The sequence below is a fragment of the Stegostoma tigrinum genome, chromosome 12 (genome assembly GCF_030684315.1).
Source record: "Stegostoma tigrinum isolate sSteTig4 chromosome 12, sSteTig4.hap1, whole genome shotgun sequence".
NCBI lineage: Eukaryota > Metazoa > Chordata > Chondrichthyes > Orectolobiformes > Stegostomatidae > Stegostoma > Stegostoma tigrinum.
Genome location: NC_081365.1, coordinates 35,290,646 through 35,306,324, shown reverse-complemented (window position 1 = coordinate 35,306,324; position 15,679 = coordinate 35,290,646). Strand labels below are relative to the sequence as shown.

Genomic DNA, 15,679 nt, shown 5'->3' with positions numbered 1-15,679 from the left:
ATATTAAAATATAGGACATCCTGTGTACAGAATTATCTACTGTCTATTCAAAAAAATTAGATGATTAATCAAATCAAGCATTTAGCTTCTTTCAGTTTTACCTTAAAATTCACAGTATTATTGCACCCTAATGAATCCGTCCCCAAGAAAAGAATATTTGTATTTAATTTAGATAATGTCAGTTTAGCTCAGTATTAACATTCTGCTTCCAAGTCAAAATGTTATGTGTTTAAGTCTTTCCAGAGAACTGAAGCCCAATATCTGGACTATGGTTATGTGTGATTTCTGGTATAAGAAAAAGTTTTTGGGTACATTATGGACTTATACAGATTCATTATAACATTGACATAAATATTCTGTTCAATTTTCATCAGTACAGTTATACAGTCATAGATTCATACAATGTGAAAACAAACCCTTCAGTTCAACTTGTCCATGCCAACCAAGTTTCCCAAACTAAGCTAGTGCCACTTGCCTGCATTTGGCCCATATCTCTCTAAACTTATGCTATCCTTGTCAAAATGACTTTCAGATGTTATAACAATACCTGCATCTACCACTTCCTTTGGCAGTTTATTCCACATAAGAACCACTCTGTGGGAAAGTTGCCTCTCAGCTGTCTTTTAAATCTTTCTCCTCTCACCTTAAAAATATGTCTCCCAGTTTTGAAACCTATCACTTTAGGGGAAAGGCCTTTGGTCTTCAACTTATTTATGCTCCTCATAATTTTACAAACCTCTATAAGGTCACTCGTCAACCTCCTGCATTCCAGTGAAAAAATCCCAGCCTATCCAGCCTCTCCTTATAACTCAAACCCTCCATTCCTAGCAACATCCTGGTAAATCTTTCCTGAACCCTCTCCAATTTAACATCCTTTCGAGAACAAATTGGACACCCTTTATAGAGTATAACTTCTATCTAGTACAGCATTGAAGGACTGCTGCATTGATGTGTTATCTTCTGGATGAAGTATTCACATGAAGCTGAATTTATTCCAGTGATTTAGTTGGATATTAAATATCCCATTTCATTATTTGAGGATGGCCCAAATTCGAATGGACCTAACCACAAACAGTAAAAATATTCTGAACTTCCGTGTGAGCGGTCTCAGGTGTCATTTTTAACCATGGATCAATTTGTTAGGCTGCTACCAAGGAATTCCTATTTATTTCTTGCTTGGGGGTCTTCTTAACTTCTGAGATAGATTTTGGATAACCAAACTGGTTTTTTCCTCAGTGCCACTCATCCTTCAATGGCTTAGTTGTCTGGCTATGGGTCACATGACCATTGTCAGGGATATGCCAGGCATTTTATCCTACAGCTGTTTGTCTCCTTGACCTGAACGGATTTTGCAATGACCATTTGGGGTGCCATTACCTTGGATCCAACCACGTCACTGATGATGAGCAAGTTGATATTCTCCTCAAGCAAACTAGATATGACAGTCATTGGTCTTGACACAAGATCTTGCCCAAGATACACCAGGTAAACAAAGATGGGCATATAATCCTTCTTCAATCTGTAACCAGCATTTTGGCACTTAGTGCATTCTCTTTTCCAAGCACTGAGTTGGCCAGCCCAAATATCCCTCAGTTTCACTACAGGCTTGCTCACCTTCCCTGGGAAATGTAGTCACCCTTTATTGAGTTCACAATCCCAGTAACTTTCGGAGATTTATTTAACATCATCGATGCTCTCAAGAGTGCTTTTACCACGATTTGCAGTTTCAATCGGAATCATAGCCAGGTCTGCTATTTGCCCTCTGCCTGACTCCCATTCTCTGCAGAGGCTCCCCAAAAAAAACCCACCAGTTTTTAACCATAGCCTCCAGAAGATAGCCTGGACGTACCTTATCTTTGGCAGTTCTGATAGATAGGTTGCTTGGCCTCACCTTTCATCTCAGCATCACATTTTCTATCTTAAGGAGGGCTCCCAATATATTTCTCTTCCTCCCACAGGCAATCAGTTTCTTATCACTCTCGCTACCTCTATCCTTTCACGTTGGTTGAGGATCACCAGGAACGGAAACAAAGATTTATGGATCAGCTCATAATCACCAGCCAGTGTTGACCTAATCAGTCTGAGTGCCTCAAAGCATATTCTCATTGGGAAGGAAAACTGTTCAAGGAAAATTAGTTCATGGAGTTTTTTTAAGTCTCTGAAGTGCCATACTCACTGGTCCAAAGCAAGCTGCTGAAACAGTTCAAATTCCAGTCATGTTTATTCAGAGATAATGAGAACTGCAAATGCTGGAGAATCCAAGATAAAAAAGTATGGGGCTAGATGAACACAGCAGGCCAAGCAGCATCTTAGGAGTGGCCACTTCTTGAGAGAACAAAGTTTTTGATGACATGCCTCTGATAATAACTGGTACACACTTAAGGAAGCTCTTTTTACTACCTTTTAATCAACGGCACTTTCCTCAAACAATAGTGAATCTCATCCACTTACGCTGCAGTAATAGGGAGTAAATCTTGATTGGTCACTTTAATGAGTTTACCACCTGGTCTGGAGAGAGAAGCTTAATCTACCTCTACCTCCTCAAACTTAGGAATTAAATGAGCAAAGTTGCCTCCAAACACAAGTCTGACCCAATAATGTATTCATAGAATAGTGTGATTCCTGCTATTCAGCTTAAATTGTATTGATTCAAACTCCTTTTCCTCACAATTTTCCTGAAACTCTGTTCTCTCCTTGCTCTTTCCTCCCTATCTTGTTCCGTCACTTTTTGTTGAAAGTCTAATTTCTGGTGCTCGAATTATAATCTCAACTTCTACTTTGTTTCATTGTTCTCAGTTTCTTCTTCTAAATGCATTGGCCACGTTTTCTAAAATTTCAGATTATCTGGCTTGTGTGTGAAATTCTGATCTAACTCTTAGCTATTTGACAAACAGAACATTTAAATTCTCAAAAGTAACTTTCCCTAATTTTGCTTGGAATTTGCTGGCATTGAAGGCAGTCATTTCTATACAGTGCAATATAAACTCAAGAAAGCCCTTTGCAGTTTTCCTCTTTAAAATTCATTTCCAAGTGTCAGTTTATTAACTAGAATTCATTTGTTTCACCTGTGGCAAAATCCTCCCACTTGGTATGATCCAGCTCTCATTGAGGTGTCCCAGTTCGTTACAGTTCCAGACTGGACACCTCAAATCATTAAGCTCTAATTAGGTTCCCTCTGATTTCTCTAGTCACTGCACTGACCTCAGGTCTGTATGCATAACAGCTAGGGGAACCAAAAGTAAATGTGTCAGCACACCAATCAGCTTAAAGAGAACATTCGTTCCTGGATGAGAAGTGAAGTGGTGATTCTTTGTTATGTACACCTATCCGCTTGGTTGGTTGCAACAAATTTAGAAACAATCCTTTCACTTATGGACATTTTTCTCCCAGACCCAAATGAACTTTTATTTCAGAAGGAGACCATTTAATAGACTTCTTACAGCAAATGGACTGCAGCAACTCAAGGAGAGAGTTCATCACCACCTTCAAGGGCTTCCAGACAAGAACTGCTGGTCTAGCCAGTGAAACCCACATCCCATGAATGAACTCTTAACATTCAAAATAGGAACGGGCAATAAATTCTGGTCTAACCAGCAATTCACATGTTCCTTTAAAGAGTTTTTAAGAACATTCTACTTTGAGACCAGCATTAAATAGCATGCCAGAACAACTTAGAAAAACAGCATGGTAAACCTTGTAGGAATTCATTCTAAGGAGTTTGTACTGGGTCTTTTGAAGATCAATCCAAATTGGTCCTATTCCCAGCTCTTTCCCATTTTCTGCAACTTTCTTTTTCCCTTTCGATAATATAAACTACCTAGCTGTAAAAATATTGCATTTATACAATTTGCATTATTGCTGTATTCGAACCGGAAGTTTTTAACTTTGGTGTTAATTTATTTGGAGATATTCTACTCCTTATAAAAAGCACCGCCTGTAATTGGTACAAAGTCAACTCTTACTAACTTTGCTATTATACTGGAGGTGAATATAAAATATGCTAGACTGTTTCCACCATTACATTTTTAAAGGAAAATAAAACAATCAATCAAATTCATATCTTGCTCTATTCTATTAAAAAGTACACACTTGATGTGTAACTAATGGAATAGCAGGCAGAATCCATAGCAACGATAACATTTCAAGGCAAGGAAAGGAAGGCTTAAACCTTTTAATGCAGTGGGTTTCAGAAGCTGTGTGTTTTCTTAATAATGTAGCAAATACATTGAAATTTCTCTCCTGCAGTGTAAATATCTAACTTATTAATATCCATTACCAGTTTCTGTACTACAATATACAGATAAAGTCTGTACAGCCATTGAACTTTGTAATACAAGCTTAGGACACTGATTTAGTGGGCAACTTGAAAACACAGTACAATGGTGAATAGCAGTTTTGCCAATCCTACACAAAATGAAATAGGATCAAAATGGAATTTTCAAACTTTTATTTAAGGATAAATCAAACAAATTTAAATATATCTGATTTAAATAACTGTGGACAAGAAATGGCAGAAACAATTTTGTTAATCTAATAGATTTTTAATATATCTCAAGGAAGTCGAGTATTTAGCTCCGGCTTTTGATGAGTTATTTTCTGTAGCAATATATCCACATACAACTCATCTTCATTCAACTTCAGGCAGCACAGCATACATTAATTTAATCCAAGACACAAAACCTGTGTAATGCAAAAATAAATAACTATAAATCACAAAAAAAAATCACATCTACAACAAAGTATCCCAAAATCCCTGGAAGTATTTAACTCAATTTAAACTGGTCGGGTCAATGTACCAAAGCACCTGGTAATAAAAAAATGGGGAGGATTGTTGAAAACAATTGTTCTGTAGAATCAAGAAGGTTCCAGCTGCAGTGGAACATTTCTCTGCCTTTACTGGATGTAAGTAAATGAGTGCCAGGAATGGTAGAATCACAAATGTTAAAGATGTAATGCATTTTTAAAACTTATGGACGTATTGGAAAATTGTTAGCATACTCAGATGATAAAGAAGGTTTGTTCTGCTTTACAATAGAAAAAAATAAATCAATCAACATACAATGGATGTAGATGGCAGCCACACAGTTGAAAAATAATTACTGCAAAGAACTGTTGGTTCTAAAAGATCAAGTTTCTTTTTCTTATTGTTACACACCTCAACGACATAAAAAATCTATTCAGGATGGGTTGAAGGCAAAACCTGTTGATGATACTCGACAGCAGAAGGGGATGAGGCTTATTGTTTTCTTCCACTCTTCTTCATTCATTTTATTTACATAATAAATGGTCCTTTCTTTTTTCATCTTTTATTATGACTCAATACATGTTCGTATTTAAGCAAATTGCTGTTGTCTAACCATCTGTTAACTACACTTAACTGGATCCAAAAAGAACTGCTTGGATACAGTTGATGATCCATGACATTATTGGTGACAAGGATGTGATTCAGGAAAAGTATAACAGAAGGGAAAAACAACCTGAAGCTCTGGAAACCTTCCATATTCCAGGGTGAAATGCGGCAGACTTTGAATTCATGTCTGTAACTAACAGGGTAGCACAATTAGGACCCCCTAAAGGATTGGGGCGGGGGGGGGGGGGGGGGGGGGGCGTCAGTCATAACCAGAGAAAGCAACAGCAAGAACTGGAGATAATGGGAACTGCAGATGCTGGAGAATGCTGCTCCTGAGATGCTGCTTGGCCTGCTGTGTTCATCCAGCCTCACATTTTATTAGCAAGAACTGGAGGCCAGGTTTCTGCGCTGTGCAAATGCAGTTGAACCTAGCAGAAGAATTAACTTTTTGTGGTCTGGTTTCAATGCACCTTTGTTTGTTGGTTGAGAAATGTCACCTTGTAAAATTTGTGTTTTTGTTCTCTGCAGCTCAAGATCGGGGGATAGTTTGAAGTTAGTTTGCATTTTGGAAATGCATGGTGATTTGAAAGTGTGTCGTGTGCCTGTATCAGTGTGGGATATGTACAGTTAATGTTATGTCCTTTTAAGAAACCAGTGATTGTGTAAAGCAAAAATCTGCAAAATGTTGATTCACAGATTTGGTTTGTAAAGCTTGGTAAAAATTTATCTTTTGGAATTGGGTACATGTTGTGTTTGGAGTTGAGTACATTTGAATTCCAAAAATTAACCATGATTGGAATTTCATTTTCTGGCCAGCGTGTATTTCCAAAAACTTGCAAAAATTTAAATGGAATAGTTATCTGAAAATTTAAAGGGATTCTGGGAAATGATAAAGTGCACGTACACAGTCTCAATGGTTTCAATGCATACAAAAGTGGTTAGTAACTTTGAGGGAGTAAACACAATAATAAATTTGAACAAATTTACGTCAAGATATCAGATATCTAGAATAAGTTATCAACTAAGTTTTAAAAGAAATGTGGGTCATCTTAGAGAAAGAATAAAAGAACAAACAAAGTATGTTGTACCTGAATCAAAGGAATGTTTGACTTCTGTTTTAAAATATATTGTGGACCATAAATCTCTGGAATTAGATATGGTGGTAAAATTGCAAAATTAGATGAGACAAAGAAATTAAAAGGTGCAGGCTGGTGGCAGAGGACAAAAAAATTAGAATAATGGAGTTGAAATGACAAATGGAGGTTAAAATGCATTTTATTCAAAAGGAAGTTTAGATGAGGAGTACCAAACTGATAGCTTTCTCTTGGTGATGTTTGTATCCTTGTCTTTCTTTTGAAGAAAGATTGAACCAGTGATCAAGCCACTACCCAAGAAATCAGGACCATACGTGGAGTGATAAGTAAAACCTCATAGATCACTTAATAAGATCATGTGGGAGTCAAGAATGCGTGACATGGTCTTGGGATACTGATGTCAGTGTGGAGAGTGAATGTTACTTCAGAGATAACAAATGAAACAATACAAAAACATGCATTGAAAAACAGGTCTGACACACACAACTACTTGACAAAAGGATTTGTGGGGCATGGAAAAGCACGAAAACACAGTTTAGACAATAAGACACTGACAAAATCCATAGAGAAACTGACTATAAAATAATGAAATTAGTAGTTGTGAAAGGGATGTAGAAAAATTACAATCAAAATAAAAAAGTACAATTGGCAATTATGTCAAAATGTTACAGAAATGAAAGAATATGGACTCTGGGAGGTATAATAGTAGACTGATTGCAAGGACCCATTTGATGTCATACAAATACCCCATATTGTGAGTTTGTATGATCCACGCACTCCAGTGATTACACCAGTAGCTGAAATTCTAAGGTGTTAAGACAGTTAGTGTATGCGAAAGAAGGCTGAACTAAGACTTAGGTGGTGTTGAGTTGTGGTAAGGGAAACCCAGAAAAAACAAGGGGGAAGCATACACGGACGGTAAAGCCTGATGGATATTAGAGCTGTATTGTTTGATACCATCTGTATTGTAGCTGAAAGGAGGCACCTGCATATGGAGGTAGTTACCACTCAATGATACAATCACTCAAAATTGGCGAGGAGGGAAACATACCGAAGAAGTATCCTCAAGGTGGATACAGATGAAGACAGCTGGGAAAATTTGAGTCCATTATGATGTTATTTTACTGCTAATACGTGAAGTAATCTGTGGATAAGGAACTGGAGGATTAAAAAAAACACAAACGAAAGAACCTGAATCTGGATTATACTGAATGTTAGAACAAATTATGTAAACAAATTGACTGATGAAAAACGTAGACGATATTCTGGTCTCCTGTCAGGTGGCACAACTGCTGGTTCCATCATGGACTTGACAATACATCAAGGGTGGGATATATATTTAAGATTTTGTCCCCAAAGGCCACTGCAATCATTCATTTGATGATACACCCCATTGTTATAATGTCCACATGGGTGATGGTTATTTTCATTGTAGTTTTAATCTTCTAGTGTAGGAATCATACTCTTATTATACATTCTTGTGCAGCTGTCACTGATTTGTGTCTGCATTCGCAGTTGTAACATACAATATCAAATACCATCAGGGTAGATTGTATAGGATGGGCTGAAGGGCTAAACATGATGATATTCAACAGCTGCATAACCTTGAATGAGTCCTGTGAACATTCCTGTATGTGAAGATGGCACAATCAACGTGTTTTTCTGTAATTGTTTTTCTGTGCTTGATTGTTTGTTACACTGTATAAGAGAGAGAGTTTTGCTCCAAGTTGTTGGACTTCACCTCGGACTGGGATCGCAAACAGTACCAGGAATAACCTCAGCCTCTAGACCAGCCATTGATCGAGAGGTTTCCGATGTGTAGAAGGGCATGAGGCTTCTTGTTTTCTTCTTCTCTTTTTCATCTTTTATTATTACTCAATAAATGTTCACATTTAAGCAAGTTGCAGTTGTTGAGCCTTCTCTTAACTACATTTAACTGAATCCAAAAAGAACTGCTTGGATACACACTGATCCAAGACAAGGTCGAACAAGCAGTTCATTCTAAGTAGACCAGACAGGATAATTGCCTCTGGTGAGATCCATAACTAAGAGATCATTAACAATCAATCAAGCTTTCAAAACGAAACACCATGGGAAGGGGAACGGTATTTAAATTTTAAAACAACGAAGTACTGATCTTTATTGAATATTTCAACTTATTAAATTAAACTTGTATCGTTTCATAAAAAGGTTAATGGCACGATAAACCAAAACGTGATAACAACAGGTATGCATTTGAGAATATGGGCATCATTTTTTATTAAATATTGATAGAAATATCTAGAGTTAAGGAAAATAAAACTTAGTAAAATGGTGCTAAAAAGATAATGAATACTCACTGCACTCTTCCAAAGACAGTGCCTCATCAAATCTTAAATCCCAGTGCTCTCATACACTCTTTATGAGCTTCAATCAGGTCTTTGCAGTTCTCCTCCCCTTTCTCAATTATACTGCAAACAAAACAAAAGTAAAGTTGGCTCAAATTATAAAAGGTAAAATCTCCACTATGAACAACAAAACTTACTGCTTTTACTGAAGTAAAGTTGCTAGTCTTACCAAAACACAAGGCTGCTCTCTCACTGGAGAGACGAGTGGTGGCTTAAACTGAGGAAAGGGGAAAGGTTGAGAAGGAAATTCATTCATGGTAATCTCAGCCAGCGCAGGAATTGAACTCGTGCAGTCAGCATCACTCTGCATTGCAAACCAGCTGTCCAGCCAACTGAGCAAAACCATCCCACCCCCTGCTTTCAACACCAAATATTCAAAGTTGATAAACAGTCCTCATTTTTCAGATTCCAAAACTAGCCAATCTGCTGTGATAGATTGGAATCAAGATTTTCTAAAACTTAACTTGTTTATTTGAGAAATTATTTCACATAATTACTCTTGACAACAAACACTCCTAGATTTAGTCTTACTGGAACTGGAAGGCATTGTTTAAATGCTGAATACAGAAACCACAAAATGGAGATGCTTCAGTCTCCTTTTCTGCCTCTTTTTGGGAGGATTTGCTTAAAAAAATGCTAATAGATCCAGCTGTAACACTGTACAATTATTCAATTTCAATACACTTTCCTACAGATAATGGAGTATAAAACTCAGATTTTAACATTGAAGCTTAACCAGGACAATAAAGGAAGCAGAATCAAAGCACCCAATTAAGAACTAACAAGGAATATCATTACTGCAGTACTCTTCTCAAGGGTTCCTCCAGATGTAAAACAAGATGTACAGACTATGATGCACATAATTTGGGCTTCAGGTTTTATCTTGGTCAAAATTTACTTTGGTGACATCCTGGGCATATTAATCTCCATGAATATGCCCTAGGCTAGAGACTTTAGAAACAGAGGGAAAAACATGATAAAAAGTAATAGACTATTCTGAGGGAGGGAGAAGATGTCCACAAAAAAAAAGGATTTTCCATAAAATATTAAGCAGATACATGTAATGCATAATATGGCTGATTTTCATATCCTTTCGTAGAACTGAGCTGGGTGAGTTATAGAGTGGCTCTTGATTGGCTTTTGTACACCGTCATTTTGAATTCAGTGGCAAGTGGAGTTTAAAACAATTTCCTTGAAGAACCCTTGATGGTGAAACAAAAAAAAACTGAATACAGTGATAATGGGAACTGCAGATGCTGGAGAATCTGAGATAACAAAGTGTGAAGCTGGATGAACACAGCAGGCCCAGCAGCATCTTAGGAGCACAAAAGCTGATGTTTCGGACTGGGACTCTTTTTCTGATGAAGGGTCTCGGCCCGAAACATCAGCTTTTGTGCTCTTAAGATGCTGCTTGGCCTGCTGTGTTCATCCAGCTCCACGCTTCGTTAAAAACTGAATACATCTATTTTCTTGATAGCTAGAAAAAATAAAATTAGTGACAAACAAACATACAAATAATGTAAAATTGCCAAGCCACATTCTGTTAACAAAAAGAAGTACAAATCCAATCTGGTCAACTAACTAACCCAGTCTTTATCAGTCAGGTGTAAAGTGGTAAAAGGTGTCATTAATAGTGTTATCAAGTGACAGTGAACTTGCTCACCAATCTCAGAGGTTCCACCACTGTCAGTTTTAGACCTCATTACAGCTTAGACTCAAACAAGGACAAAACAGCTAAATTTCAGAGGTTGGTCAAGAAGACTGATAGAACATAGAAAATACAGCACGGTACAGGCCCTTCGGCCCACGATGTTGTGCCGTGGAATAATCCTAATCCAAAAATGAAATAACCTAACCGACACTCCCCTCAATTCACTGCTGTCCATGACCTTGACATCAGGAAACATCTGACCAAGTCTGACATCAAGGAACCCAATAATATTGAAATTAATAGGACTCAAGAGATTGAAATTAATCTCAGACCCAAGAATTCATCAGAACAATGACCTGGGGCAAACTATCTTCAGCTGCTTTAAGACTTCCTCCGTAGGACAGAAGTGGTGAAGATTTTTGATGATTATACAATTTTGAAGTTAATTTGCAACTCCTCAGAAAATGCATCTTATATGCACATACATTTAGCCTTGGGTTCATAAATGAGAAGTAATATTTGCTTCAAACATATTTAAGACAATGACGATTTAAAAATAGTGCGTTTACTGGCTTAACCATCAAATATCACCGTTACAATATCACTGATTAGGGTACCATTCAGAAGTACAACTGGCGCAGCAACTCGGCAACCAAAACATCGTGGCTTCAGTATGCACCATTTATAAAATGCACAGCAGCAACTCTCAAACCTATAAAGGAGGACAACACAGGCAGTAGATGCATGGGAGCACCACTATCTCCAATTGACACACCATCCTGACTTAAAAATATAAAATGTTCCTTCATTATCACTGAATCAAATCCAGTAGCTCTCTATCTAACAGAACAGTGGGAGCATCTGCAACTTACAGATTACAACCTTTTAAGAATGCATCTTACCATAATTTATTGGGCAATTATAGATGAGCAATTAATGCTTACCACAACAGCAATAAAGGAATGTTGCCATTGTCCTGATCTCTCATTAGAGACAACTGGTGATGATTTAACCTGAGGAACGCAATGCCTCAGATAAGGACAGTTTGAAGAGGAGAGTCTTCCCTGGTAACCTCAGCTGATATAGGAATACCTACTTTTTGTGAAGGACTAAAACATACATGTACTTAATCTAAGTGTCCAAGAATGAATTACAAAACACTAAAATTTAATACTACTATGTTGTATAGATTGAATTTGAGGCTGGAACTCCAGTGTAGGACTCAAGTGCTGTGCCACATATGTACGATTTTTAAAATGAGACCTTAAACCAAGATCTTCTCAGCTCTAACAGATACAAATTATCACTCTGCACTATTTCACAGACTAAAGACATTATATTTCTGGTGTCCTAGCTAAGATTTATTCCTCATTTGACATGACAAACACCAATTATTCAGTCATTATCGCATTGCTGTTTGAGAGCGCTTGCTATGTGCAAAGTGAGTGCTCTGCTTCTTTTGTTACAACAATGCCTATAATTATAAAGGACATAATTGGATTCAAAATGCTTTTGCATATTGTGGAGCCATGCAGGTCACCACGAAAATACAGGCCATTCTTTTAACAAAACAGTAAAAGGCAAGGGAAATTTGCCATAGTCTCTGGGCCACTGGACAGCTCTCTCTTCTTAAAGAGATGACTGGTGGAGAGTTAACCTGAGGGTCACCAAGCCTCAGGCAAGAGTAGAGATTAAGTAGGGGAGACCTTCAATAGTAACCTCAGTTGGTGCTAGAACTGGAACTGAACCCAAGCTACTGGCATCAGTGTATTGCAAACCAGCCATCTAGCCAACAACTCAAAGACAGTCATGTAAGGTATGCTCAGAAATTACATTTGGTAGAATGAAAAATCCAAATGTACATACAACCCACAAATACGTTTACCTGCAGTAAAAGAGAATAACACAAGAAAAAATAGAATATTGTGTGTTAATATAGCAGAATTCATGGAGAAGGAACCCAAAGTGCAATCTGGCCAATGAAAATTTTTGAAATATGGTCATGAACTAATGATTTTCCCACTTCATAACAATTTATGGATAGTGTGATATTGGCCACTTCATGTTTTGGTGACACGAGTTCAGAGGTAACTACTGTACAGGATACAGCGTTAGACTGTATACTCCATTTGAAAAAGCAGACAGAGCCTCAGTTTAAAACGTCCATCCAAAATACTCAAACCTGCAATATAGTTGATATCTCCAGAATAGCACATAAATGCACAATTTTCTGACTCATAGTCAGGAATACTACCACAAAGCAACAACCAAAGTAAATTCTGAAATATTTTGAGCCTTTGCTTTTTTCTGCCACAGGATATTCAAGGCATTTTTACACAAGTACACAAGGGAAAGGAACAGGATTTGATCATACAATCCATCAAGCCTGCTCTGCAATTTAATACAATGCATGACTGATCCAAGGCTTCAACTACACAGTCCTGCAGACTGTCCAAGGCCTGTCCCAGCCTCAAATATACTCAGTGATAGACCATTCAAAATCCACTTAGGTATGGACTATAAATAAAAAATTTCTCTTATCTCATCTGTATTTGCAGATACATTCTGTTTTGTTTTAACAAAAAGCCTGACACCAGGTTAAAACACAGACAGATTCTAATTAAGGCCTCGTACCTAAAACGCATTGTCTGATTGGAGATGTCACCTCTTGTATATTGTATACACTGATAAACCCTTCAATTATTTCAGGGAAATGACTTGAAAGAAATTCTGGGATTTACATTTTAATCAATAGAAATATACGTCTCCTTTTTAGTTGATTTAAGATTTAACAGGAGGTGACGAGCAAAGCAATTTTAGCCCTCTGCTTACAAATTCTGTGTCGGTATACCTCTTCTTCCACACTATACCCAAGGAAGAAACAGAGGTCCAAAAGCTAGTGTTTTCAAATAAGCCTATTGGACTATAACCCACTGACATGTGATTTTTGACCTTGTCCGCACCAGTCCAACACCAGCACCTCCACATCAATTTTGGTGTATTCTGCAAACTTATTAAGCATACCTCCTACATTCACATCCAAATCATTTATATAAATGATGAAAAGCAGTGGGCCCAGTACCGATCCTTGTATCACACCAGTGGACACAGGCCTCCAGTCTGAAAAACAACAGTCCGTCACCATCTTATGTTTTCTACCTTTGAGCCAGATATGTATCCAGATCACTAGCTCTCTCAGTATTCCATGTGATTTAACCTTGCTAACAAGTCTACCATGAGCAACCTTGTCAAACGCTTTACTGAAGTCCACATAGATCACGTCCACCACTCTGCCCCCATTATTTCTTCAAAAAACTCAATCAAATTAACGAGACATCATTTCCCACACACAAAGCCAGGTTGACTATTCATAGTCAGTCCTTGCCTTTCCAATACATGTAAAATCTTGTCCCTCAGGACTCTCTTCCCCGCTTCCCCTAACAACTTGCCTATCTCGGATGTCAGGCTCACTGGTCTAAAGTTCCCTGGCATTTCCTTACTACCCTTCTTAAACAGTGGCACAACATTAGTCAACCTCTAGTCTTGTGGCACCCCACCTGTGGTTATCAAAGATATAAATATTTCAGCAAGGGGCCCAGAAATCTCTTTTCTTGCTTCCAAATTTCACCATTGACAAGAGTTGGAAACCCATAAACCCAGAACATCAGCCTGGGGTTCTGAGTTCCTGGTTCAATTGCATTACCACAATGCCACTGCCCCTCCAGATGGACATCACCAGGTAGGTCACACAATAGCCTTAAAAATTATTTCTGATATTGAAAAAAATCTCCCTCAGTTACAATCATATACTAATCATTTCAGTCCTTTTCAGTGAGCTTGGATCCTGGGACACACACATCCCTACAGAAAATCTTCACTTAGGATGAGGTCCTTTAGTCCCATGTCCTCACCTTAACCATGACTCCAGTGGTCCAACACAACTTCCCAACTCCAATAAGTCATTACGGGCTTTGGCTCCTAGTTTGGCACTTTAACAGCCTTAGTTTAGACATTCTCTTTCCTTCTTACCAGATACTAATTCATCTCTCTGCCTACCTCACTCGCTCACCTCGTATAAGTATTTTTTCTTAACCTCAAACTCAGTGTCTTGAATAAAACACATAGGCCTAACTGCGCGTGTAATGGGGAGATAAACTTATTTTGTTGTAAACGTTCGATTTGTTCTCCAAAGACCTAACCCTCGACATATACTCCTTCGTTCACCCTGATAAGGGATACGATGGGAAATCCAGGAGCGACACGTAAACGGCGCGTAATATACAAAAATAATGGCTAATGTGATAATCTCGTTGTGAAGTTGACGAGGACATAATTGGGAAGTTCATGCTCAGACTCGAGCAGTCCACACTTCAGCGATAAGCTTCAAAGCGTGCCACTACAGAAACAAAGATATTGGGAACTGCAGATGCTGGAGAATCCGAGATAACAAAGTGTGGAGCTGCATGAACACAGCAGGCCAAGCAGCATCTTAGGAGAAGACATTTCCTACACCTTCTAACAGATGCCATCACGCTCATTAATACAATTTATCATTGAGGGCATGAATGATCAGGCAGCAGCATGATTTTTTCAGCTGCGGTTTCAAACCAGACCTAACAGCATGTACCCAGAAAGCGTGCGAACTAAGGACCGTGAAACAACAGGACACTCACAACGACGACGATGTAAAGATATAAATAGAGGTCGAAAAAGTTTGCAATTACCAGGCATCCCGGACTTTCTTGGTCTCAGGACACGCACAGCATGGTTTCAAAGGCTTCCTCCCCTCAGCCTGATCAGCAGGCACCTTCCCCAATGATGTAGGCGCCGTTAATTCAGACATTTTCATCTGAAATTATATTGAGTTGCCTGTTTATTTTAGTCTCAAGTCAAATTTTGTTCGATTTCCACCTTTGCGTATCCCCCACCCACAGCTTCGGTCCTACGCAACACGCCGGAACACGTGAACTGGGATAGGTGAAGTGCATTGACTCCTGGGTGTTGTAGTTCCTCTTCAGTCTCGACCCTAATTAAGCGGCTGAGATCGAACTACAAATCCTAGAACACAGTGCTCTGGTCTGTGCGCCACCTGCGCGATGTTCCTACCCTGTGCGGATTTGTTCGAAGAGGAACAATTCTGTTAATCGTCTAAATAAAATTACACTTTAATGAACATTTTTGGAAATAAGAGCATTAA

General features: G+C 38.3%; 1 protein-coding gene across 1 annotated transcript; it reads right to left on the bottom strand.

The window, feature by feature from the left end:
* Positions 1 to 4,057: 4,057 nt before the first annotated feature.
* On the bottom strand, positions 4,058 to 15,446 carry LOC125456745 (cytochrome c oxidase copper chaperone). The gene is made up of 3 exons (XM_048540122.1): positions 15,207 to 15,446; positions 8,784 to 8,894; positions 4,058 to 4,680 (listed from the first exon to the last, which is right to left on the bottom strand). Exons 1-2 carry the CDS (start codon positions 15,329 to 15,331, stop codon positions 8,810 to 8,812), a joined length of 210 nt encoding a protein of 69 aa, XP_048396079.1. The 5' UTR covers positions 15,332 to 15,446; the 3' UTR covers positions 4,058 to 4,680; positions 8,784 to 8,809.
* Between the last annotated feature and the right edge of the window lie 233 nt (positions 15,447 to 15,679).

Coding starts and splice junctions, on each gene's coding strand:
- LOC125456745 (XM_048540122.1), bottom strand. CDS start 15,331: ATGAAAATGTCTGAATTAACGGCGCCTACATCATTGGGGAAGGTGCCT. Junction 8,895..15,206: donor AAGAAAGTCCGGGATGCCTG/GTAATTGCAAAC, acceptor TTTTGTTTGCAG/TATAATTGAGAAAGGGGAGG.